Here is a 27428-nt window from a genome sequence, read left to right as displayed (position 1 = left end):
TACTTAGTTTTGTAAGATCAGAAAACTACATACAAACTTAGTTTTTAGTACACTCAACTACGAACCCAAGTGCCAGTTTATTTACTTTATAGTAGATGGCCATTGCAGAGGGCTTAACAAGTGTTATCTCTCCATTTAGGTAACTACTTTCAAAGCCTGAATTTAATCAAAATCATAATGGATGACCTTGAAGTCAGAGCCAGGAGAAAGGGTCTTAATATCTAATGGCATTGAGATTAGATAACTGATCTTTAATGGGGATGTGTCTTGCTGAGCAAATTCAACATTCAAGTTAGCTGGACAGGCAGTTGGACTAAGCTGAGTGGGCACCTCTTTGATTGTTTTCTACCTGATCACTCAGGTTCTCAGTTTTCAGATCTAGCATCTTCCTTTTGTTTTTGCAGCCATATAAATGGCATTGGTTCTACAGCAGCATTAAACGGAATTATCATCCAATCGTAACTGAAATCACATTCTGATTCCTTAATAGAAAAAGCTCCTTGGGTCCCCATTCACAAGTAGACTTTCCACAATTTAATCCTCAAAATGTCGCCTTCCTTTTTAGTGTAACCTGTATAAAGCCTGGCACTCTGGTGATCCAGTTTTAGCATGAAGTCGTGTTCAAAGAAACAGTGTAGTAGACAAAAGTCCAGTATCTTTGCTGGTATCTTTTGGAGAATGTCAAAGGAGATTCATTTCATAAGCCAGGATAAAATATCTGAAGATTCTCTCTCCCTGGTTTTTTGGTCTTAATATCTCAGCCCCTTTAAATTCTTGAACTTCGAAACTGTCCCCACCCCTTGCAGTTCGTTTTTCGTCATCCCTTCCCTCCTTCTCTCCATCTTCAGTTTCCCCCCATATCCAGCATATCCCCCATTCCCTTTCCAAGTGCAAACTGCTTAAAACGGTCTGGTTTGTGCACTTCTCCAGCACTTTACTTCTTTCTCTGGTTCTGTATTGCCAAAGCCTAGGAACCAGCTGGCCTAAAGTCACTTACAGGCCTATGTAATGGGGAAGGACACACAACTACCTTCAGCTCACAATGGGAGGAGTCAACACAAATTTTGCTTTATCTAGCAATAGGAGATGTTGTAACATTTCAGTTTTAACATTTTTTTAAGAAATTTTATTGAGGTATAGTTGATTTATAATGTTGTGTTAATTTCTGCTGAACAGCAAAGTGACCCAGTTATATGTATGTACACATTCTTTTTCATATCCTTTTCCATTATGGTTTATCCCAGGATATTGAATATTGTTCCCTGTCCTACATGGTAGGATCTTGTTGTTTATCCATCCTATATACACTAGTTTGCATCTGCTATCCCAAGCTCCCCCACCCCCAATCCCCTTTGGCAACCACAAGTCTGTTCTCTATGTCCATAAGTCTGTTTCTGTTTCATAGATAAGTTCATTTGTGTCATATTTTAGATTCTGCATATAAGTGATAGCATATGATATTTGTCTTTCTCTTTCTGACTTACTTCGCTTAGTATGATAATCTCTAGGTCCATCTGTAACGTATTTTCTTTTTTCCCCACTCATCTAAGTTCTGGAATATCTCAGTGGCAGTGGTGCCTTGAGGAGGTCTTCGGGTTCCTTCCCACTGTGCTTGGGGCTCTAGGTATCAGTCCAAGTCAGAGCGGATCTCAGCAGAAGAAAGGAAGCACCATCTCTCTGCTTCTCACAGCCTTGCCTGCTCAGCCTCTTCCCTATCTCACTGTTTCTCACAGACTCAGCAGGGACCCCTCCCCCAGCCACTCCCTTGCATTCCCCAAAGCCTGGGTTGCAGCACAGGCAGCAGGAGAGAAAAGGGAGTCTGCCTGCAATTGCACAAGGATGGACACAGGATTCCTAACTACTTCTAATAGCTGTCTTCCCATCATACTTATTAACCACCTTTGAGGAGCGTCCTCCGTTCTATATGGTGGCTCCTTACTACACTAAGAGTTTGAAGTTTCATAATGTTGCAGCACTTCCAGAGAATACTTGCCAGAAAAATACATAAGTTACAGAAAGACGATGAAAGTGGCTTGCTAGGCCTCCCAGATCGTGGAGGGATCTGGAAATCTTCCTAATGGATTAAGGTCACTTCATTCCACATGTCTCTTGAGGCACATTCTCCCTGAACAGTTTGCTACTGTCAGCTCATTATGCTTTCCCTGGAATTTCTTCTTCCCCCAGCCTTTCTCCCCAGAATGAGCTTTCCATGATTCATTCCCAGAATGAGCTTTTCAACTCTTTCCTTCTTCCCGAAGCAATAAGGGTCTGTTCCATATGGGCTAACGTCTTCAACAGAAAGACACTTCTGGTTTCATGGACTGATGGCTAATGTGTTTTCAATGAGGCATTTTACTGCCACTGAAATCATGAGTGCAAATTCATGATGCATTTGAGTGAGGGATCTGGACAGACAGCAACATGGTTGGGGGGGAGAACAAGTATCTCATTCAGAGATTCTTACCGAGTGTCTGTTACATGTCTCCACCACACTAGACTTTGGAGGTGCGTGAGCCAAGATTCTTGTCCTCAAGATGCCCATAGTTTGGTAGACGGAGAAGATGTGTAAACAGTTAAGTACATAAAGTGCTCAAGGTACTAATGAAGAAAGATCCACAGCCCATGAAGGGAAGAAAGAAGGGGTGATGAAGTCTATTTGGAGGGAGCAGAAAAGGATTCTGTACTTGTCAGAACTCTTTGAGTTGCAAGTGACAGAAACACCACTCAAACTAGCTTAAGCAGAAGGGAGATTCATGAGTGTGTTTAATTTCGGAAGCCCACCGATGGTTGTGACGTCATGCATAACTAGATCTGGGACTCAATCTCATAGGATCCTCCTTTCTCTGTCTTCCAGCTCTGCTTCTCTCTGTGGGTTAACTTTCTCCAGCATGGATGCGTTTCTTCCCTGTGGCTTGGGAAAATTGCTGCTCAGATAAACATCATCCCAGCTTAACCTTAGTGAAAAGGGAGCTTTTCTCTCCCGGTATTCATGTATCATTCCTAGAAATGTCTCTTCTTGGTTCTGCTTTGGTCATTTAGCTGCTCCTTGGACCAGTCCCTATTGGGACAGGATAAGGCGGTTTGATGGTCCTAACCTGGGTTACACACAAGTGCTAGTGGCATGGATGAGCTGGGCTACAAGTGACTAATCACGAGTGGCGTTCCCACCAGTACCGTTTGCAGTGAGGGGAGGCAGGTTCTCCGAAGGAGGGAAGACTGGGCAGGTGGTCACTCTAGCTTCGTGGATATTTAAGCTGTGTTGTCGAAGAGGAAAAGGTGTTCATCGGGTGAAGGAGTGAGGGAAATCCATTATTGTTAGAGGGAGCAGTAAGAGCACAACCAGGAAGGCCTGACCCCACCTGGAAGATAAGGACACTTCAGATCACGTGTTGAGGTTGGAGCGTATGATTAGAGGGGTCATGGCTTGAGATGAAACTGTGAGATAGGAAGGAGCCTTTGGCTACGGAAGGGAACTTAGTAATTGCACTGTAGGCAATGGGAGACGTTCTGGGATTTTAGGCCAGGGATGGAAATAGCCAGATTTCTGTTTTAGAATATCACTGAAGCAGAGGGTGACTTGCTCAGAGCCAAGATTCAAAGGCAGGCGGACTAGTGAGGAAACCACTGTTGTAATGCAGTAATCCAGATGGAAAGAGGGTATAAAGAGTTCAGCACTGCAGTGTGCTGAAGATACTGACGTAGAGTAGTCTACATGTGGGGGTGGGGAGATAGAGGAGGAAGTATTAAGGTTGTAATAAATGTTATAGCGGGGAAGTAGAAGGCGTGGGAAATGATGAACAGAATTATCAGAACTTGGTCTTTTAAGACAGTGGAGTGTCTAGAATAAATCAGATTTCCAACTTGGGTCATGTCATTTTGTGAGATGAGGAAAACAGAAGGAACAGATGTGAGAGTAGGAGAGGAGGGGTGGCCGAGAGGATGACTTAAGGGTTCAGTCTGAGGGACTGCATATGAACAGTGGGCAGTTGGATATGGGAATCTGGAGCTCAAAGGAGAGATCTAGGCTGGAAATACAGATCTGCTAGTCATCTATACTGACATCATATAGGTTGTGTGGTTGATGAGAGTAAAGGAAATCATGTAGGCTAAATGTCTCCATTTAGACATTTGAGGAGTGAGAAGAGAGCCCAGGAGCTAGTGGTTTTGCCTTGATTAAGGGAAGGAAAAGTCTGGGAAGCAGCAGGCTAGCCAGGTGAGGAGCATGGCCTGGACCAAGCAGGCAAGCATCAGGAAGCCAGTGGTGGCCACCTTGGGCTTGCTGTACTGTGACTCATGTCTAACTTTGTACACAGACTGATTGCACATCTTACCTCTTATCTGGTTAGGAGTGACTTCAAGGCCTGCCTCCATCACTGTGGAAGGGGACATCAAAGAATCCCATAATAGCCATAGATGCAAGAGGGTCCTTGTGATGGGACCAAGCCCAGAGTCCTCATTAGATGGAACACAGATGAGAACACGCTGATGCTGATGCCTAGTTGCATATGTTAACAACTTTTTGCTTTCTAGCTTCAGCCCAATACAGAGTTTCCTCAGGGAAGATAACGAATATGGAATAAATGGGAAAGCACCACTTTCCCACCATTGCCTGTTCCTGCACCAGCACTCTCTGTGTGGCTCAAAGCCAAGATACCACATTGCCCTACCCTCTAGATCCTATTAGTCCTGAGCCTCATCAATTCTATTTATGTTTGTCCTTTTCTTTCCAATCTGATTGGAACAGCTATCAGCTAGGATGGGCTTGTGGGTTCATCCATCCCCACCATACCCCAGGGTGAATGTAGCATCCTTTTAAGACATTTTTAAAATGTATTTTTTGTACTGAGCTATAGTTGAGTTACAATCTTATGTTAGTTTCTAGTGTTTAGCAAAGTGATTCAGTTATATATATATTCTTTTTCATATTCTTTTCTATTATGGTTTATCATAGGATATTGAATATAGTTCGCTGTGCTATACAGTAGGACCTTGTTGTTTACCCATTCTATATGTAATAATTTGCATCTGCTAATCCCAAACTCCCCCACCCCCAACTGTGGCAGTCCATCCCTCCCCCATCCCCCCTCCCCTTTGGCACCCACAAGTCTTTTCTCTATGTCTGTGAGTTTGTTTCTGTTTTGTAAATAAGTTCATTTGTGTCATATTTTAGATTCCACATATAAGTGATATCATATGGTATTTGTCTTTCTCATTCGGACTTACTTCACTTGGCATGATAATCTCTAGGTCTATCCATGTTGCTGCAAATGGCGTTATTTCATTCTTTTTTATGGCTGAGTAGTATTCCATTGTATAGATATATACCACATCTTCTTTATCCATTCATCTGTTGATGGACACTTCAGTTGCTTCCATGTCTTGGCTATTTACAATAGTGCTACATGTATCTTTTCAAATTATAGTTTTGCCTGGATATATGCCCAGGAGTAGGATTACTGGATCATATGGCAACTCTATTTTTAGTTTTTTGAGGACCCTCCAGACTGTTTTCCATAGTGGCTGCACCAATTTACATTCCCACCAGTGGTGTGTAACATTTTCCCGAGACATTTAATGATCTTTCCATCCAGAGGTCAGCAAACTATGACCATGGGCTAAATCTGCCCCACCACCTGTGTTTGTCAGTGAAGACTCATTAGAACACAGACATGCTCATTTAGTTATAGATTGTCTACAGCTGTTTTTGCACTTCAATGGCTGCACTGAATTGTTGCAACAAGACTGTATGTTCCACAAAACCTAAAATGTTTACTATCTGGCCATTTACAGGGAAAGTATTCTAACTTCTATTAATCCATTCTATACACCAGTACCAGATTAATGTTCCTAAAATGCCATTTCACCATATCACTCTCTTGCTTAAAACTCTACAATGACATTACATTGTTCATATAATAAAATCCAAGCTGCTTGACCTGGCATCAAAAGCCCTCAGAGGTCTAGTCCTAGCCAATCTTTTGAATCATTGATTCTATTCCTAAAGGCAAGCCCTGCACCTCAGTTTTATTTCTCTCCTCATTGTCCCTGGGATATGCAATGTATTTCTATCCTTGCTTACACATCCCCTGGAATGTGCTGCCCATTAATCTGTGTCTACCTAATTCCTACCTTAGTTAGTTCCTTAAAGAACTAACTTAAAACCTGCATCTTTCATGATCCTATCTGTTCACATTGACCACCAATGAGTCTACTTACATAAAGATTCCCTGCCTGTACCATCTAGTGATGTTTCTTCTGTTCACCAGTATGATGGAGGGCAACTTGCAGAGTGAGAACTTTATACGAACAAAGACTCAGAGGTGGAGAAAGCCCAGGAAAGATTTGCAAATGACGAGATCTGTAATCAGAACACTGTCTTTGTCCATTCAGTCTTCTCTAATGAAATACCATAGACCGAGTGGCTTATAAACAACAGAAATTTTTTTTCTCACAGCTGTAAGAAGTCTTAGAAGTCTAAGATCAAGGCATCTGCCGATTTGGTGACTAGTGGGGGGCCTGCTCCCTGGTTCACAGGCAGTCGTCTTGCCGATGTGTCCTCACATGGTGGAAGGGGTGAAAGAGCTCTCCGGGGTCTCTTTATAAGAGCACTGATCCCATTCATGAGCTCCACCCTTATGACTTAATTGCCTCCCAAAAGTCCCACTTCCTGATATGATCATCATCTTGGGGATTAAGTTTCAACATACGAATTTTGGGGGAGAACACAAACATTCAGTCTATTGCCCACACAGCATTCAATTAACATGTGTGGAATGATTGAGTCGTCAGCATCTTATACCAATGACGTACTACGTTTTGATTCTGGATTTAAATATAGGACAACTCCGTACCTTGATAGCCGATGGGAATGAAAGATAAACTCCAGGAAACCCACTCCTGAGCAATTCTAGAATACAGAGATAGTGGCTGGTTCTGGAGGTCCTTGCTTTATCATTGGTACCTTTTTAAATTTTTATTTATTTATTTTTATTGAAGTATAGTTGATATACAATGTTGTGGCAATCTCTGTTATACAGCAAAGTGACTCAGTTATACACATATAGACCTTCTTTTTTAGTTTTATTTTAAATCTATTTATTTATGTATTGGCTGGGTTGGGTCTTTGTTGCTGTGCACTGGCTTTCTCTAGCTGTGGCGAGCTGGGGCTACTCTTTGTTGTGGTGCACGGGCTTCTTATTGTGGTGGCTTCTCTTGTAGAGCATGGGCTCCAGGCACGCGGGCTTCAGTAGTTGCGGTACGTGGGCTCAGTAGTTGTGGATCATGGGCTCTAGAGCTCAGGCTCAGTAGTTGAGGCACACGGGCTTAGTTGCTCCACGGCATGTGGGATCTTCCCAGACCAGGGATCGAACCCGTGTCCCCTGCATTGGCAGGCGGATTCTTAACCACTGCACCACCAGGGAAGTCCCTAGACATTCTTTTTTTAAATATTCTTTTCCATTATGGTTTATCATAGGATATTGAATATAGTTTCCTGTGCTATACAGTAGGACCTTGTTGTTTATCCATTCTGTATATAATAGTTTACATCTGCTAATCCTAAACTCCCAGCTCTTCCCTCACCCTCTTGGAAACCAGAGGTCTGTTCTCTATGTCTGTCTGTTTCTGTTTCGTAGATAAGTTCATTTGTGCCATACTTTAGATTCTACAGATACATGATGTCATATGGTATTTGTCTTTCTCTTTCTGACTTACTGCAGTTAGTATGATAATCTCTAGGTCTATCCATGTTGCTGCAGATGGCATTATTTCATTCCTTTTTATGGCTGAGTAGTGCTCCATTGTATATATGGAGTACTACTCTTTATGCATTCATCTGTCAATAGACATTTAGGTTGTTTCCATGTTGTGGCTATTGTGAATGGTGCTGCTATGAACATAGGGGTGCGTGTATCTTTTTGAATTACAGTTTTGTTCAGGTACATGCCCAGGAGTGGGATTGCTGGGTCATACGATAATTCTATTTTTAGCTTTCTGAGGAACCTCCAGACTGTTTTCCATAGTGGCTGCACTTACATTCCTTTGAGATGCTGGATAGGTGGGCCGTCCTCACTGGTCCTCACTTTTCCCATCTGCTGCTGTATATTGTGTGTTCTTGGACATCCTCTGAGATTAGCAGCATCAATGATGCACCATGGATTGGAGTTCTTTGGTAAATAGTAAGTTCCTAAAATGTTCTCAGGCTTCACTTTGCCAGGGAGGTTATGTCCCTGACTTGGATATTATGTCTCAGTGGCTTGAGATTATAAACTACTACTTCTTAAAAGTCTGTGCGTTACACAGAAAACCTTGGTTATAACATAAATTATTACTATGTTGACTTGAATAGCAGTGGGACAAGCACATACCCAGAAACATAGCAACTACGTAAAATAAAAGCTTCCCTTAACACAGAGCAGAACAACCAGGCTTTTACATTATTGTCGTCTCTAGGATTTGGCCGTTGTAGTGTAAAATGCCATTATGTCTTGTCTGACAAGTTTCCCCTGCATATGTGAGCAAAGGGAAATAATCCAGTGCAGTAAATGTCTCAGTAAACCACCCCCTTGTGCACTTGGGAAACAAAGCATAGAAAAAGTAAGCTATCATAAGGGCAAGCCTTTCTATTCTTCAATTAATCACCTTGATGTGATGTTTATTGTCTATATTTGAAATGTGTAGAGAAGAAAAATACTACGTGTACACTCCAGTGGGACAGTTATGCTCTGAATATAAGGGAAATACATCCCTTTAAAACCAGTTTCTAGGGGTTGCCTAGGAGTAAACATGTGACAGTAAGTGTAATGGCAAATCATATTTATTGAGCATTTACTATGTGCCAGGCCATTGTTCTAGGGCCTTTACATATATCATCTCATTTCATCTGTACCCCAGCCCTGTGGTGTGGATACAGTTCTTATCTCCTCTTTATGCGAGAGAAGATTTAGACCCAGGGAGGTAGAAGAACGCGTCAGGGGTCACAACAAGTAGCAAATAGAGAAGCTGGGAGGTGGACCCAGGCAGACCAAGCCCGGACTTCACATTTACCATAACCTTAGCAAGCCCTCCCCACGTGAAATGCTCCCTCCAGGACAAGCTTCAACAAATATCTAACCCATCTAATTTGCATTGTTTGGTAGGCCCAAATGGATGATTTTTCCTGGAAAATTTGAAATTGCATTGCATTGTTTATATGTAGGATTTTGATAACAGGAATCTAACCCCAGAATTTCCCACTGTTTATTTTGCCCTCTTTTGCAGTTGATAACAATCTCTGTCCTCACAATTGAGACATTTTTATTCTTTGTCTCTAAATGAACACTGCACAGAACGTGTGTGTGTGTGTGTGTGTGTGTGTGTGTGTGTGTGTGTGTGTGTGTGTGTGTGTGTAGAAGCTGCCTTTTCTTCTGGATTAAATTGTTGCAGCTTGGCTGAGTGAGGAGAATTTCTCCCACTCACCGAGCCCACAGCAGACATATGAGGAGAAGCCTGCTGCTAACAGCACACCCAGACACAGAGGGGCAGGTGACAACGGTGTGTGTGCCCAGCATCTCTGGAAGGGTCTCTACAGATGTGTACAGCTGCTGCTGCCTCCTGCCTTCACATTCCTGGAGCCAACACCCACCCACTCTTACAGCCTCTCTCTGTCTTTATTTTCAAGGAGAAAAGAAAGAGGCAGACAGAAATAGAAGGCAAGCGCCAAGAGCTGGACGAGCAGATACTTCTGCTGCAGCATTCCAAGGTAAGCGGCTGATCCACGAACCTATTCCGTTATTAGACATGCAGATCACACGCCAGAGAGCTGGGCAGAGCCTGCCCTGGCGTGAAGGCGCTGCCACGGGCTGCACCAACCCTTTTTCTTTCAGTCAGGAAACCATCTCTGGGCTTTTCTTGTGAATTTCTCAAATTCAGGGCATTGTTACAGCATTCCAATTTCTGCTCGCATGATGAGATGATAGGGTGCCTGTGGATGGGTTGAGGGTGTGTACCTGTGAACTGCGGTGGTTATATATAGAAACTGGAGAGAATTTCCACATGATGGGTGAGGCAGTGTCCTGGGGCTGTGTCTCCAATGCATAGGTGCTACGTGCTCTGTGTATGTGTATGTACAGAGGTTCCCAAAGATACATTTAACATAATGCTCTTTATGAAATTAACCATATTTTTTCTTTCTTGATCTGGAGGAAAGGGAGATAAGAGTAGTGTGGTCTGATAAAAGAGCTGTGCTGTTTATTTCAGATTATTCACGTGTTTTATTTCTACTTTAACAATTTTGAAAGTGTCCTGTTAGAACACTGTCAAAAGACAGTATTGAAATGATTTGACTTGATTGGTTTCCATTGCACCATGAGAGAGAGAGAGAGAGAGAGAGAGAGAGAGATGCTTATTTATTTTTCTTTTAAACATAATGCACTTAAGCACCATAATTGATGACAACCCAGGAGAAAGCTCCATCACTGTCACAAGGATTACACTGGTTGCAGAATGTTGCTTTCTGCAGGCTCAGAGAATAGGGTGATCAGTAACCAGCTGGGAGTTGCTGCTTGCTTTTCACTGCTCCTGGGCTTTTTTAGAAAAACCCTCTCCTGCTCACCCCAAGTTGCTGTGACATTACATGTACAGAAATTGCATTTCTCAGAGGCTAGTTGGGAAGGTGGGGCTGACTCTCCGGGTGATGCTAGGCGAGGATTGTTTTTGAACAAGATGAACCTTTATGGTTGCATTTCCCTTTCTTTTCTGGAAGACGGGGTTGTGCTACATGATTCCTCAGAATAAAATCATCAGCAAGCGAGCTCCTGATTTTAAATAGCAACATGACCTAAATCTGCTTCACATATTTATCAGTTCATCATTCACTTGAACTAGAGAAAGATGTTTAAAAGGAAGAAAGGCAGCATGATGCTGAGACTATTGCCTCTTTCTCGCTGCTCATCGTGTAGATCCATTTATGGACCTTTCTTTGTAGGAAGCTTGCATCTACCCTGTATGCCGCTACTCTTTCCTTACCACATTCCTGAGGGAGGGTTGAGGGCTAAAGTTAGCATCCTCTTCTTACAGAAAGGAGGGGGCTTACACATACTTAATAGAACCGAGTGAATTGTTCAAGGTCAATCTGGACAGAGCTGGGTCTCTGGCTCAGAGTATAGTCAACTCACTCCTTATAAGAGACCACAATGTATTAGACCTCAGCAAATTCTTGCGTAAAAGGTGAACTTTTGAATAAGAAGCGTGAAAGAATGAGAGGCTGTTTTTGACTAGACATACCCTCTCCTCTTTCAGCTCAATGCAGTTCTTTGCTTCTGCATTTCTTGAATCAAAAGTCGGGCAATAAATGTATGCCAGAAGATCAAGCTTCTTTTGTCTCATCTCTCATTTGTCTGGGTGTTAAAAAAGATACCAAGGATTCATTCATTGCAGATCCAGTCCAGTGTTACAATATTCTTTTCATATTCCACCTGTCTGTTATTCACCCATCCATCCATCCATCCATCCATCCATCCATCCATCCATCCATCCACCCAGTCAATAGAAACAGCAGTACAAATGACTTAGTGTTGCATGGGGAAGCAGTGAGATTCCTTCAAAGACTTAGAAACAAGGGAATAAGATAGTTCTCTATGGTTATCCTGGTAACCTCTCACACAGTTGATGAGATTGACTATTTAAGGGAACAACTCAGCACTTTCACCAAGGTTGCCTTGCTATACCTGAGGAGAAAGGATTGGAAATGATGGAAATTTAATAAGTGGAGACCAATGCATTGTAATTTTCTTTTGCTGGAGAAGACCTCTATAGTGAGGGCGGACCACTAGCCTTGAACGGTGGAAAAGGAAAGCTCAGAGGTCTCAAAGGTGGTTTATTGGGTGCTCCCCTAGAGAGAGAGCCCAGCTCTGGGAGGTGCCGAGTTTCTCTGGTCTGGCGAGGTGGGGTCTTTGGTAGGGTGAGGCCAGTCATCTGTCTCACCGCAGTGCAGGTGAAACTTCCCTCATAGCTCTGCCTCTCTTTGTTCGGAGTCCATCCTCCCCAAAATAATTGAATAATTTTTATATAAGGAAGGTGGTGCCTGACTGAGAGATATGATCACTTCAGGCGCCAGAAGTGAATGTGTTCTACTTTAAATCAGTTAACTGTCGACTGACCTTGGATAACGTGAGTCATCTTCCCTGTGATTGCTGCTTGGAGCTTGGCGGCCTCACCCCTGGACGGGTAAATTCATTGAGGTTATATTTCCCCTATGAGCTCGTGGTGGAGACTCAGCCAGCTTCCTGCTGTCAGCACAGCAGCCGTGTCATCCCTTTGTCCATCCTTGATAATAGTCATCATTTTTTTTCAGTGCCTAATAGTGCTTTTAAATACATCCCCTCAATGACGATCACAAAGTAGATACCACTCTCCCCGTCTTACAGGCAAGGAAAATCAAGTAATCTGCCCAAGAACGTAGAGACTCTGAGCTGGGGAGCCTGATTGAACCCCAGGACTGTCTCCATAACCATGCTTTCTCCAGGACACGGTTTCTTCCAAAGGAAATAATTTGCCTGAGAGATGTCAGTTACTCTCATCACTATCTCTTTCACTCTAAGTATATTTTCATGGGCGCTGGAAAGTTTGGACCATGTGCAGATGTGCCACAGTGATGATTGGTAGTTCCTTGAAGTAGAAAATATTAAGAAGTATGTCAGGAATTACTATTTATTTTGCCATTTTTCAAAATTCCAGATGTGCTCTAAGGAAAAAAAAATTATTCTCAGTGTAAAGTTTAATGGAAAAGCATTAGAATTTGATTTGCTATTTATTAAGATATAATTCTCATTATCAAAGTTTTTGGATGCTTATTCGCATGCAATGAGATATGAATTATTTAGACAGATTCACTGGTCTCTTGTCAAAGCAAATAAATAGAATGCAAGGCAATCATGTTGATACTTGTATATTTGACTAATATATTTGCTAATTGCAGTAGTTAGGGCTATATAGTAACTCCACAAAATGGAATATCATTACTTTTTATATGAATGATAAGCAAATTCTAAATGTTGAAATATTAGCTGCTATACCCCCATGATTAGGAAACCTCCAGGCTCTTTGAGATCCTGGCCAAATTAAACTCAGATTTCTTTTGATAAGATCCTTAGCTATATTGAGCATCTAATATTTGTGATGTAAAAATTTCCAAGAAAGGCTCACATATGGGACCAGTAAGAAATTTTAGTAAGCAGTTTTAATAGCTATATTATTTTTGCTGATTATAAAAAGAAGGAATGTATGATCATTGCAAGAGCAAAATCAAAAGTACAGGAAAGAGATAAAGAAAAAACATATCAGTTGTCTGCTCCTCACCCAGATATAACCCAATATATGTTTATGGGTTAAGATATGGAACCCTTACCACAGGCTTCATCAGCCTATGGGGAAAGTGAAATTACATTAATATTAGTCTCCAAGCTACATTAGCCTTTATCTCTTTTAATTTTTGTATATGGGTTCTGTTAAATTTTCATACAAAACTTTACAATTTTTATGAAATCACACCTAACATCCATTTACTTTATCATTTCCGACCTTGATGTCGTCCTTGGAAAGAACAGCTCCATGATGTTTCTTATACTAAAAGAGTTTTAGGATTAAAATCTACAATTTATTTTCCTGTAAGAACTAAGATAGGAATAACTTTATTTTTACTGATGGTGAGGCAGTGGGTTCAACATGATTTATTGATTAATTCTTTCCCCACTGATTTAAATATCTTCTTTATCGTATACATATTTCTCACTTATCCTAGAGTCCACCATCCATGGATTCTTTTTATTCCATTAATCTGCCATTCCTGTGCCAATTCCATTCTCTTTAATCCTTCTAGCCTTTTAATATATTATAATATTTCATAAAGCAAGAGCCATCATTATTCTTCTGAAAAATTGTCTTGGCTTTTAAATCCATGGAAACAATTACTTATTTTTCCTGTTTTTATTATGTGACGTGTGATCATGTAAGTTTAAACAATAAATCAAATATTGGATTATACCAGCCAGACTGAATTTAATATTCCCTTTTGCCCCTTGGTTGAATTGCCAGGGATCTGTCTATTTCACTGGTTGTTTCAAGGTCCCGGCAAGAGTAGGCACTCAGTATGTATTGCCACATGAATCCCTTTGGGACTGTCACATTTATAAAGGTTTGTATGACAGAGTCAGCACAGTCAGAATCCAATTACTAATAACCACATCTTCCATACGTAAGTTGCCTTTGAATTATTTATTCATAAGCAGGAACTCTAACTATAGTTTTTTTCTAATCCAAGCTACAAAAATTGTCATTATATTTTAAAAACCACGGGTTTTTCTCCCCAGAAAACTCAATGAAAAAAAAAATTCAAAGACTGAATTGTGACCCTGTGAGATATTTATTGTCAACCCACCAAGGTCATTTGCTAAGTAGCCCGAAGGTATCAGGAGCTTTGCTTGCAAAGACATTACAGTGTCTCTCACTACTGTGAATCATTCAGACTGATTTTAGACTCTTCTTGGTTGTTAGTCTGTGTGAAAGGCCAAGTTCAAATTTGAAAATGCTGACCAGGCAGGAAGGGTACACAGTGTGAAGGAACTTTATGTCTCATTGTTTTCCCCATCACCTCTCCCCTGGCCCCATAAGCAGAGCTTGAGTGGAAATTAAAACTTGGTTTCTTCTGTCAGAAGTCCTGAGTCCGATTCTGTGTGGCCTGAATCACATAACAAAACCACAAAACCAAACCAAGATCTTATTGGGAGTCAACAGGGAGGAAGGGAAGTGATCGGAGGAGGGGAAGGAGACTAGAGAGGGGGACACCAGTGCATGAGAACACAACACAACCATTGTGCCACCCCATGTTTAAGCCGTTGTTTATTAGAAGATGGAATTTAGCCAGATTCCCAACATCACCCACTTAACACGGCCAATGTCAACCTTACCCTGATTACAGGTAGACTAAAGATTTGGAGTAAAAATTTAAATCACAACAATATAAGAAGAAATCATAGGTAAATAAGTCTTAGAGTGAGGAAGTCTTAGCTGATTATTACACCAGAGCCAGAACTATAAGGTAAAAAAGATTGCTAGATAATGACTTTATAAAAATGACAAATAAGCAGAAAAAAATTTTGACATTTACTGATTCATCTCCCATTTTCCACTCTCACCCACCCCAGACACTCCTCACTGCCTAGCTGGATCACCTTGAAAAGTTGCTTTAGCTCTGTTACCTTATCTGTAGATTAAAAAGGTTTGATGAATCATGTTGTACACTTTAAGTATGTACAACTGTCTTTGTCAATTACACGCCAATACAGCTGGGGAGAAAAAGGTTTGATAAGATGATCCTGAAAGTCACCAAACTCTGTTCCACTTCCCAGCTATGACATTTGTCATCCCTCCACCTCGAGTGCCCTTCCTTGGGTCTCAGATCTCAGCTCAAATGTTCAAGTACTCAGAGAGACCTTTCCCATCCTCCCTTGGTCCCTGTTTGTCACATCATCCTGCCTACCTCCCTGCCATGCATGTATCATAGTCTGAAATTATCTTGTATCCTTGCTTATTGGGATGAAGACTTGGTGAGAGTGGGGACTTGCCTGTCTTCCTGAGTGCTGTCTTCAGGACCTGGCAGAGTGCCTGGCACATAGGGAATGGATGGGGACCCTATGAGGATGCGGGAGGAGATGCGGGAGGGGGGATGTGGGAGGAGAGACAGGTTTGTGAGAGGATGAGTAGTTCCTTGTGTCTAGCTAGCAGGAAGGCTTATGCAGTCCTCAGGCATTTGGATAGTCCTCATGCAGTGCTACTCAAATTGTGGTCCTCAGTCTGGCAGCATCCGTGACAGCATCACCTGGGAGCTTGTTAAAATGCAGATTCCCAGGCCCTTTCCCGGACTCACAGAAGCAACATCTCTAGGGGCAGGGCCTTGGAATTGTGTTATAGCAAGCTGGGGATCCTTATGCAGACTGTAAGTTTGAGAGGCTCTGTTCTAATTTTGTCTTCCGAAGCTGGACCAGCCCACAAAGCAAGAAGCAGATTTTCTTCAGGAGCTTTCTCCATTGACCCCTTCAGGAGCCCTGTCAAGGCTCTGTGTGTCCACCGCCAGCTCCCCGTCTACTCCTTCCTTGTTTTGAATCTTCCTGGTTGCCCCCACTTGACAAATGCGAAGTTTTGACAATTCTTTGCACCTGCAGGCTTTGAGACTTTTTTTTTTTTCCTGGGTGTATGTTATTTAGACAATAAGGGCATAAGGAAAAATAAAACTTTTTAGTTTTAGTTTTCACTTCTGCTGAGCTCTGTCTGCTTTGTCACTAAATTCGGAAACATTCAGGCGGCCAATGAGAGCCAGAGCGCTACAGGGAAGGTGGTGGACATGCACGATTAGTACGCACAGGTGCATTACATCCCAGGCCCTCATGCAGTCGGTTCTCAGGGACAAGACGAGGGGATTTGGAATAGGTTAGGGAAGCCTCTGGAGGCAAATGGATTTGGATTGGTGGTTTTCCCTTGACAGCATTACTTTGGGGCCAAGTGAAAACTCAGCTAAGCTTTTTTGTCTTTGTAATGTCAAAACACCTGTGTGAAACAGACTTCCCTGAGACCAGGCCCACTATCTTGTTCTGTTAGATCCTCTTTTCCTGGCTCCAGCTGTTGGGGATATTTTGGTGATGTCACTGCCATATCCTGTGAAGTGTGTTTTTGGCATTCATGGTCCCCCAGCTGCTTTTGTCAGAGGTACTGACTGATGGCTGGGGCTAAATCAGCCAGAAATGGGAGATTGTCCCTTCCCTTGGTGGCAAGAGGCACGGTGTGAAGAAGAGCAGCGAGAACATTACCAAAATCAGCCACTTCCTCACATTTCAAAAAGCCCTGGCTGGTAGATCATCTCGCTGGGGCACAGAAAGCTGGGACTCTCCATGGCTGCCTTTCCAAAGGGTCCACCCACCAAGTCCAAGGTTGCCAGCATATCCATCTCCCAAAATCCTAATGAGGTTTTCACCTTCTATGGGTTGAAGTAGGTTAATGTCAAACATCTTAGCACAGGAATCTCTCTGAAAGGGTGGCACCCTCCTCCCAAGTAATTAGAGTGAAAGAAAATTGAGAATTTTCCAGTTTACCCATTCACTCATTAATTGTCTGGAACTGAGCCAGGTGAGACAATGAGATGCAAAGGTGGATAAGGAATGATCTCAGCCTTTGAGGAGCTGGGAGTCTAGAGGGGAGACAGATACAAAAAGAAATAACTTGAGGGCAGTATAATAAATGCTCTAGGAATTCCCTGGCAGTCCAGTGGTTAGGACTTGGTGCTTTCACTGCCATGGCCCAGGTTCAATCCCTGGTTGGGGAACTAAGATCCCACAAGCCACGTGGCATGGCCAGAAAAATAAATAAATAAAATTTAAAAAATAAAGAATGCTATAGAATATGTTCTCCACTGTAGGAGGCACTGATCCTGCCAGCAGAAGTGGAGGAAGTCTTCCCAGGTGGCATTTTGTCTGCTCTTTCTCAGGTGAAAAGAGGAGAGACCAAGGGAACAGGATGAATGACAGGAATAAATATTCCTATAGTTCCAAGTATGGACCCAGCACTTTTAACGTATGAACTCATTTAAATCCTCGTAACACACCTCAGAGATGAGCACTGCTGTGTCCATTTTATAGATGAGGTAACTGAGGCTCAGTGAGGCTAAGGGCCTGTCCAAGGTCACACAGCTAGTAAAGGGCAGACTGGCTCCAGAATCCAGGCTGTTAACCGCTGTGCAACACAACCTCTTGCTGTACGCAAGCATGATCTCCTTTGGGAATTTTGAGTGGCTTGAGTGGAAAATGGTGGTTCTGAGTTTTGTTTTGTTTTGTTTCCTTCTATAGCCCGCCTAGGAGGAGCAACCAATTTACCCCACCAGCTCCCACTTTCCAGTGGCGATGGTGGGGGGAAACCTCTGTGATAAAGCTTTGGAGAATGTAGCAGTTTGCTAGGGCTACTGTAACCAATTCCACAGACTGGGTGTCCTAAACAACAGAAATGTATTTTCAGTGACAAGAACAAGGACGCAGATGCAGAGAATGGACTGGAGAACTTGAGGTTTGGGGGGGGGCGAGGGGTGAAGGGGAAGCTGAGATGAAGCGAGAGAGTAGCACAGACATATATACACTACCAACTGTAAAATAGTTAGCCAGTGGGAAGTTGTTGTATGACAAAGGGAGTTCAACTCGAGGATGGAAGATGCCTTAGAGGACTGGGACGGGGAGGGTGGGGGGGGAGTCGAGGGAGGGAGGGAATACGGGGATATGTGTATAAAAACAGATGATTGAACTTGGTGTACCCCCCCAAAAATAATAAATAAATATATAAAATTAAAAAAAAAAAAAAAGAAATGTATTTTCCCACAGTTCTAGAGGCTAGAAGTACAAGATCAAGGTGTCAGCCTGATTGGTTTCTTCTGTTGCCCTCTCCTTAGCTTGTAGCTGGCTGTCTTCCTCAGGTGTCTTTACTCGATCTTCTTTCTGTGCTTGTCCGTGTCCTAATCTCTTCTTTTTATAAGCACACCAGTCGTATTGGATTAGAGCCCATCCCAATGATCTCATTTAACTTTAATTCCCACTTTAAAAACCCTATTTCCAAATATAGTCACATTCTGCGGAAGTGGGGGTTAACACGTCAACATATGTATGGTGGAGGGGCGGGGGGGAGACAATTCAGCCCACAGGAGAGCCACCAACATACACAAATTGCACCACGAGCTTTCACACACAATTTTATATTATTAAACAATGCCCTATACATTTTAAAGCACTTTTTTTTTTACACTTTCCTGAGTAGTAGTTGCAAACTATTTATATATAACACATTTACTGGCAACAAGTTAGCAATGATGTGTAACGAAGCCCATTTAGGTGAGGGGGTGGTTCCTGTCTGCAGTCACTTTAGCGGTATTCGTTAGGAATCATATGTGAACAAACTGGTGTCTTTAATTAATGGAAAGCTACAGGTCAAGTGCTAGAAATATGCCTCTCTATGCGCTCTGAGAGTGACCGAACAGATGTCCACCAACAATGACTTGTCATTCAAAAGGAAGAATAACACCAGTGAAAACTGTGGCCCCCTGGATACCACTGTGATGATGCGTTGCTACCCAAAGGTCCATCCAGAAGTGCAGGAATTCCAGCCATCAGAACTTGCTCCTCTACATCCAGCAGGGTCTCATGGTGCTGAGTGGTTGCCTGACTTCTCAGTAGAATGATGGATCAAAATCATTAACGAATTCTCATTTACTATTACTAAATGTTAGTAATTTTTAGTGACTCATTCTATAAGTTCGTAATAGATAGCCCTTAATCCCATGTTAAATGAGAGTCTGCAGACTTGTGTATCTTTTGCCTGTAAGAGCTATCAAAGGGAGACTCTGGTGATGTGACTTGTGTGTCCACAATGTCAGAAACATATTCCTTTCTCTTACTTCTGTAAGTCATATTTAACTGGTTCCAAGCCATGCATGACCTGGCTCTTAGTCATCACGAGGGCTCCCTTTATTTCACCTCTTCACCCTGCCTGGTGAGATCAAATAAGATTCTGATGGAGGGGATGCCAGGGAGATAGAGAGCCTAGCCCTTTCTCTATGTTGACTGGCTTTAAGGCCATTATTCCTGTCCTTGCTGTGAAGAAATGGTCACATGCCCTTCTTCTGGCAGAACTGGTGATGGCTTCTCACAGCGGTCTGTTCCCGTGACCACTGACCTGCCCACAGGAATGCTCAGCCACAATGTCCAGGGTCCAGCCTCTGCAGACATCCAGGAACCACCATCTGCCATCTAGGGAACCCAAATAAATCCTCTCCCATGCCTTCCATGCCTTGTTCTTCATTTTAGGGAGTTTCAACATGCCTTTCTCTTGAGCTGTTTTCATTTCCCTTCTCAAAGCATTAATCAATCGCTCCCTCCTAATCATTGACCCAAAACAAAAACTTTTCATTTTACTCTATGGTGATATTAGGACACCGACAAAGGTGGGGTGCATGATATTATTACCATTTAGAGACCACTGCTGAGGATGATTGGGAGTCATTAAAGAGTTTTTAAGAAGAGACATGACATAGCTTAATCTTTTAAAAAGAAAATGTCAACATAAACTGGATATTAAGTTCCAGTTAAGATGAACTGGATATTAAGACATTAAGATGAACTGGATATTAAGTGATATAGGAAATTTTATAATGGAACTGTAGTTGCATAGAAAAATGTCCTTATTTCTTAGAGACTCATACGAAAATATTTACGAGTGGTGCTGTTTGTTATTTACTTTAAAATGCTTTGGTGGAAAGAATATATAGGAAAATATGGCAAAATGTTTATAATTGTGAAACCCAGATGAGGTTATACAAGCATGCATCATATAGTTTCCTCTGCTTTTCTGTATATTTTCAATTTTTTTAATAATAGAAAATATGGAAATCAAGCTTTTTGGAGGCTCTCTGGGCCTTGGGCAAGAGGCAAGTAGGGGGCCAAGTAGTGAGGAGCGATTCAGGTGGACACTGATGAGGGGCGGAGCTAAGAGGGAGAGGAGGATGTGAACTGAAAGGTGTCATCTAGTCTGTTCTCTTCTCTCATCCCCACAGTCCAAAGTGCTTCGGGAAAAATGGCTGCTGCAGGGTGTACCCGCTGGAACTGTGGAAGAGGAGGAAGCCAGGCGGCGGCAGTCTGAGGAGGATGAGTTCAGAGTTAAACAACTTGAGGATAACATTCAGAGGTAGGTGGTTTCCAGCCCAGGGCCCCAGGCTGTGGCTTTACAGTGCAGTAACCACCACTCTCCTCTAGGGGGCCTTTCTCAATGCCATCACCTTTTCCCAGGGCTTTAGAATTATCTTCCTAAACAGAGTGTGTACATTGTTGCCAATAAAACTTTTCCATATAACCCAGAAATTTTACTCTGAGTACTGCGTATTGTATTGGGCTGTCACACAGTACAGTGATGTCTTCGTGGACTAACTAGATGTGGTAAGCAGCTTGCCCCTTCACTAAATGTCCCCTTTTTGAGTTCTTCTGTCAGCTTTTGTCTTTTTCCTTCTTGCCCTCAGGCTGTTAGCTGTTAGTGGGTTTGTTGTCAGATTTGCTACATTTGATCAATTTGAAATGGGAAAACTGTCAAGGGTCTTGGAATTGAAACTGAAGGCACCCCTGTGAGCTGAGTGCCTGGGCTCTAAAAATTAACTTTATATTGTCTAGTTTCAGTGCTCAGAGGGCAAGTTGCTTCCTTTATGGTCATTAACCAGGTTCTGAACATTTCAATTTGAGAGATAAGTGACCTTCCTATGGCCAGTGTCTGGCCAGGCTTATACAGAAGTAAAAATAAACATAGGTTTCCACTTGGGAACTGTAGCCACACCAGGTCCCAGGACACCCAGCCAGAGAGGTGAAATGGTGGGGGAAGGTGGTGTGCAGAGTTGCCTTAGAACGAAACCTCCTCTGCCACCTTATCCCACCAAGTTCTGCTGGAAATTTCACCTTGGAGAGCGTGATCTGTTTCTCCTGAGGTTTTGAGCTCTTTTAAAATACAAAGAGTCATAGCTAACTTGCTACCAGTCATTTGTACCCAAGAGTGAATGAAGCTGGTGACAGTACCTAGGGGACCCCAGCAGCATCACCAAAGGGAAAAGCAGACCAACTGTAAGCCCCAAAGGCCTGTGTCCCTACATTGCTTGAGCCCTAATGCCCCTTAAAGAGTTCTCAGAGCAACTTCGCCAGGCTTTGTTTGTGGGGGAACTGGCTAGGAAGAAGTTTATATGGGATGTGTGTGTGTACGTGTGTGTGTACATACACACATGCATACACGTACACGCACATACTTTTTCTTAAAATGCAAAGGATAAATAATATATATATACATATATAATATACATGTATATAACATTGGAAAGGCTAAATTATATATTATCATATATAATACATATACTATATGTATGATGTATATATGTATCATTAGAATATATGTCATTAGAAGAAGAAATTTTAGTCCTCTATTTACTGACATCAAGCTTGTGAGGACAAGTACCTCCAGGACCCCAGGAAAAGAAGGGACGTCGTGTTCGAAGCCCAGAAGATAGAAGAGGGGAGGGGGTGGAATGAAGGAGCTCAGAGTCCTGAGCCTCAGGAATTCCCTCTCCTCAGAAGTGGCTCTGCTTGCTGCCTCTTAGACAAGATGAGGGAGCCAAGGATAACGGAACTATTGATAACTGGAGAGGAAAAGGCAGCTCTGAGAAATGGTTTTATAGGAGGTTTGTTTTAAAGTCTCAAAGTGGCAAGTCCACAGTGCCTTCAGCTGCTGTGACAGTTGACACCGTATACATCTCTTTGTCTTTACTCTTGTTAAAAGTTGCAGTCCATTTCCTGTCTCTTTCTTACTGGTTTTATGTAATCACTGCAGATGGGTCTGGCACCAAGCAGGTGCTACATAGCTGTTTGTTGAATGAGAGGATTGGGGCTGGGATCCCTGCCTGGCAGAGGGAGGCTGGGGAATCACTCTCCAATCCAAGCTGGCAAAATCCTAGGAACCAAGTGGCCTGGGCACAGTCTATTGACAGCAAGAACCGTGGTTCAGGTTCAGGTGGGGCAGCGTTACACATCTGAGGAGTTCCAGGCAGGATGAAGAAACAGGGATGAGAATCGCAGGCCCCCTCTGATGAGGGAGGAGGGAGACAGCGTACACACGGATGGGCATAGAATTTTATCTAAAATCGTTTTTTAAAACCTGGATATCTTTTTTCACTGAGCCTGACATGTACCTTCATTTCATGTAGTAGGTGTTATTACAGGTGGAAGGGAGGCAGGATTTGGAGAGCAGGATAAAACTAGTTCTGTGACCTTTGCTGGTTTTCTTAAATGGCATCAGAAAATGTGGTCTTCAGCCACATTGGCAGTTTCACTTTGGCTTGAATACAAATATATTGGTGTTCTGGCCCCACAGATGGAAACTCTCACCTGTGGGATGAGCCATTACACATGGAAGCAGAGTCTGAAATCAAGACTCGGTTTTGGCTGAATTCATCGTTGGAGTGAGATATAACAGTTAGGGGCTGGTCTGTGGTTCGGGTGGGCATACCATACTCCAAAAAAATAAAGAGAATCTCTTTTTATCTTTTGAGTCAACAGAAGAAAGAGCTCATTCAGTGCCTGCAGGCCGTCTTTGGGAGGCCATTTAAGAGAGAGATTCCCAAACCAGAAGGAAAGAAATCCTAACAGCCTAAAGGGGTGGGGGTGGGGTGTTTGGGCCTGGATTCAGGGGGCATTTCCTTCTGCCATAATCATGGCTTTGCTGGACATTGGCCAAGTAGGCATTGGCCATCTGCTGGGGTGATGAGCTGTGTTCCCTGGAGCTGCTTTTCTGTAGGAGCAGGGCTGCCAGTGGGCCTCATTTCCTCCTTAGGGACTGTGGAGGGAGGAGTTTCTTCGTGCTCTAGATGTCAGTTTCTGCTCCCCTTCATCTCACCTGCAGCTTCTCTTCTACAGTCTTAACATCTTTAAGCCGCAGTCCCAAGGGAAGAAAGGAGCTCCCTCTCTCTCCCCTCCTCCCTTAAAGAATACTCAGTCACCTGAGGTGCTTTCCTGAAGTCAAGCATCGGTTTTGTCTCACATTCTTAGTCACTTGAACTGCTTTAACGGCTCATTGTAACCGTAACCATTCCTCCAGTCTTACAAAGTCTGTGTGGATTGGCTGGCCCAATTCTGCTAATTTTGGCGGAGCTCAGCTAAGTGACTCTAAGTTGTAGGTTAGATGAGTCTGCTCTCATGTTCCCTGCACTAATGAACTAATCACAACAATTTCTTTTCATGGCAATGACAGACGTGCAAGGGGGCTGAACAGGCACAAGGCGTGTAGGCTCAGAATTGCCTGTGAGCCATTAGCCAAAGCAAGTCGATGGCCAATCCCAAAACCTAGGGGAGGAGGTGGGCAGTCAGCCTTTAGTGAAAGGAACTCAGAGTTATGGGGCAAAGGGTACAGATACAGGAAAGGGTGAAAATGGAGACTAATCCTTCAATCTTCCAGAAGCGTGATTATTCAGTTGAAAACTGCAAGCATTAGGGAAAGTGACCAGCAGGAAGGAAAGTACAGAAGAGCAAATGAATGAGGAAGAGGATGAACTAAAACAACTCAAGAATTCAGAGGGAAAGGAAGAAAAGAATAAAGAAAATATGAGTGGCTTTGAAATCAGATCTGATCTTTACATAGACCTACTGTCTGTAGGTCAGACACATCAGAAACACTAAATAAAGGAATCCTAAAGGAAAATTTCTTTGTTTGAAACAGAACATTAATTTGTAGATCTTAAGATTTGGGTCCACTTGTCTAAGTCCTCCCCCAGCAACAAATTAGACTTTTCTAAAGAGACATATGAACTCTTTTCAAACTATATTAGTATATATCAATAATATAAATGTACTAAAGTATGTTAGTTCATCTGTGCCCTGAAGGTGTATTTGTCTCTCTTGGTGAATTAGCAATATCTTGAAGAATCAGATGGAGCAGTAGAGAACAGCAATGAGAGAGCAGGGAGAATGCCTACAAGGAAAGATTAAGGGAAGTCGGGGTTGGTTAGTTTAGAACAAGAGAAGTTAATTACAGCAACCTAACTCAGAACTTCACGTGTATGTAGGATTTAGGCCACATCTGAATTCTTTATGTGTGGGCCATTCTGAATATTATAAAGACTTAAAATAAAGCATGAGAATTTGCACTTAGACATATGTCTGTTTCCCTAGATATCTTCAAGAAGGAAGAACATAGCCACCTTTCTAATTCTGATTTAAAAATTCTTTACAGTGCCAGTAACCATACAAGAAGTTCCGGGTTTACAGACATGTTTTCTTCCAAAATGTTATTTGTAAATTGGTGGTGGTTTGGAACTGAGAATGTTGTCTGTCTTTTAAAACTATTATGTGTGGTGCATAGGTTTTGAGGGTAGCCCACAAGGAGGATGGGAAGGAGGGAAGCAAGGAAGGAAGGAGGGAGGGAGGAGGAAGGGAAAAATGTAACTAGACTATTAAATCTGGGCATTAGAATCACCCAGGAAGCTTTTTAAAAATATGAGTTCCTAGGCCTCATGCCAGGAAATTTGGATTCAGTGACCAAGGTGAGGAGCCCTGTGGTTTATGTTTTTCAAACAGTGCTCCAGGTAATTCTTTTGCATGGTCAGTTTCAAGAGTGATTGCTGTAAATGGAAAAAAGCATAGATCATAAGTGAAATACCACTTTAATACCTGTAAGCCCTCAAGGAAAGTGAGAAGTAAATAGTGTTTGTAAGAAAATCGATTTCACCCAAACAGATAAAGAAGGACAACCCTGATCCTTGATTTCAGACTGATTCGAAGCCTTAGTGCTTTGACTCAAGGAAGTTTGAACCCTGCTTTGGGACTCCTGTAGATGAGAATAGAGCTGTCTCTCTGGCATTGGGCTAAGGTCTCTCTACCATAGGCTCCACTGTGGAGCCAGCCTTTCATCTGAACTTGATTGGAAATGGCCTTGGTTTACCAGACTAAAATTGATACAGTTCAGGAAAGCTGGCTACTTTCCCAAAGCCCAGAAAATTCTACCATTTTTCAAAGATTTCTGGCTGAAATTAAGAGCACAGTAGGCTTGAAGTGATGACATCACGGTGATAGGAAAGGAAGAAAAGTGGTCAATACAATGGATATAGTGATTGTCTAATTCTTTCACACAACTTTTCACCAGGCAATGTGAGGATGGCCCTGTCTGTTGATGGTATTCTTGGTTCACTAGAAACCAGGAGCACAATAGGCTAAAAACAAAGTTGGAAATATTGAAAGCAAAATCTGTACACAGATTTTTTTTATCTTTTTAAAAAAAACCTGGATATCACATCTGTCTGCTTTGTTTCCCATTGGAGTGCCATATTGAGAAATCCCAAAGGATTGTTTCTGGCTTGGGCCCATCATCCACCATTGTCCATCACTGGGAATGATGGGTTGGGTCCCTGGGGGCCACAAGTAGGTTTCCCATTGATGCTTTTGTAGATTTTAGGCAGTTAGATTCATGCTAGCTGGGTCTATTTCACATCTACTCCAATCAATAAGTCTTGTCACTTGCCTTGTGGTTTTTCCACCTAAGATTCTCTTTCTTATTTCACCAGCTTTTATTTAAGTGTTTGAAATATAGTGTTCTTAACTTTCTTTGATTAGTGAGAAATTTGAGGGAAATGTGTCCCCCCGCCTTGGAATTACCGCAGAGAAGATGAGAAACCTCTTGGAGGTGTAAAGGAAAGTAGGACAAACTGTCGCAAAGCCATGGTGCTGATTCTAGCTCTGCTGGTAATTTGCTGTATGGCTTTGGGAGAATTTCTCATCCTCTCTGGTCTCGGTTTCCTCATCTCTTCAGTGCGAGGTCTCTCAGGGTCTTCCAGCTGTGATATTCTGAGATCCTCTAATTTTGGAGGTTGGCTAGAGATCCCTCTTCTGAACAAATATATCTGTGCAGAGAAATATCACTATCGTGGAAGGAAATAGTTTTGGAGACAGGCCAGAATTGGGGAAAGAGGTTAAGTTCTCCGGAAACCAAAGCTGCGTGTGTAAGTGACTCATCCCAGAGGTGACTAATTCATCTAAACAGTCATCAGTTCTAAAATATGTCACATCAAAATAGTCATTGAATGAAATATTGACGTCTCAGTTGCTAACCCAGAGATGCCCATGCAACTTTTTAGAAAGAAAATTCAAGATGCAAGTGGTCTGGTTCATTTCTGCTTCCAACTCAAGATTCTTCGAGTGCCTCTCTTGTCTCTGATGGAGACGAGAATTCACTTAATTTTTCCACATTTCTTAAGACACTCAAAGCAGAAGACTGGCGACATCAGGCATAAGCATGTATGTGTTATATGATGGGATTTTGGCAATCAGGAAGATGACAGTCACCCACAAATAGCTGTTGTAGAAAAGGCAACCACAGAAATGTCCATTGGGATCACAAAGGACACTCGCTCAGGATTCAGTGTGTTCTTTCCACTTGCTGTTTTTAAGTCTGTGATGTGCTGTTCTTTCTTAGCAGGGCACGGAGCACGCCACATTGTCATTCTGCATCTGTGCACTCCCGGCCACATTCGGCAGTCTAGTCCTGGTCTCATTCTTTTTCTTTCACCAAAATGAATCTCTATATGCTGTAAACCATATGGTGATATAATGGTAGCACTATGTTGTCTAACATTCATTGATCTCTTACTCTGTCTGGGTACTGACCTAGCTTTGGAGGCTCCATGAATTCATTAATACTTTCATTTCTTCCCCAGAACACTCCCACAAAGTAGTAGTGGTGGTGATGATACCCATTATACAGGTGGGAGAACTGAGACTTAGGAGATAAAGGAACTTGCTACCCAGAACGACCCCTTGCAGAAGTGAAAGAGCCAGTGTTTGAACTCAGCTCTG

General features: G+C 42.5%; 1 protein-coding gene across 4 annotated transcripts in view; it reads left to right on the top strand.

The window, feature by feature from the left end:
* The window catches only part of PALM2AKAP2 (PALM2 and AKAP2 fusion), a 335745-nt gene that overhangs the window by 67726 nt on the left and 240591 nt on the right, over positions 1-27428 (top strand). For all 4 annotated transcript variants that reach the window (XM_057720830.1, XM_057720829.1, XM_057720828.1 and 1 more), the window contains exons 2-3: positions 9659-9739; positions 20615-20745. In XM_057720830.1, the coding sequence (XP_057576813.1) occupies positions 9659-9739; positions 20615-20745 (212 nt within the window). The remainder of the gene's footprint in view (positions 1-9658; positions 9740-20614; positions 20746-27428) is intronic.

This window comes from Hippopotamus amphibius, chromosome 2 (genome assembly GCF_030028045.1).
Source record: "Hippopotamus amphibius kiboko isolate mHipAmp2 chromosome 2, mHipAmp2.hap2, whole genome shotgun sequence".
NCBI classification, from domain to species: domain Eukaryota; kingdom Metazoa; phylum Chordata; class Mammalia; order Artiodactyla; family Hippopotamidae; genus Hippopotamus; species Hippopotamus amphibius.
The sequence above is the reverse complement of the archived record's forward strand: the minus strand, read 5'-3'. Positions and strand labels throughout refer to the sequence as shown.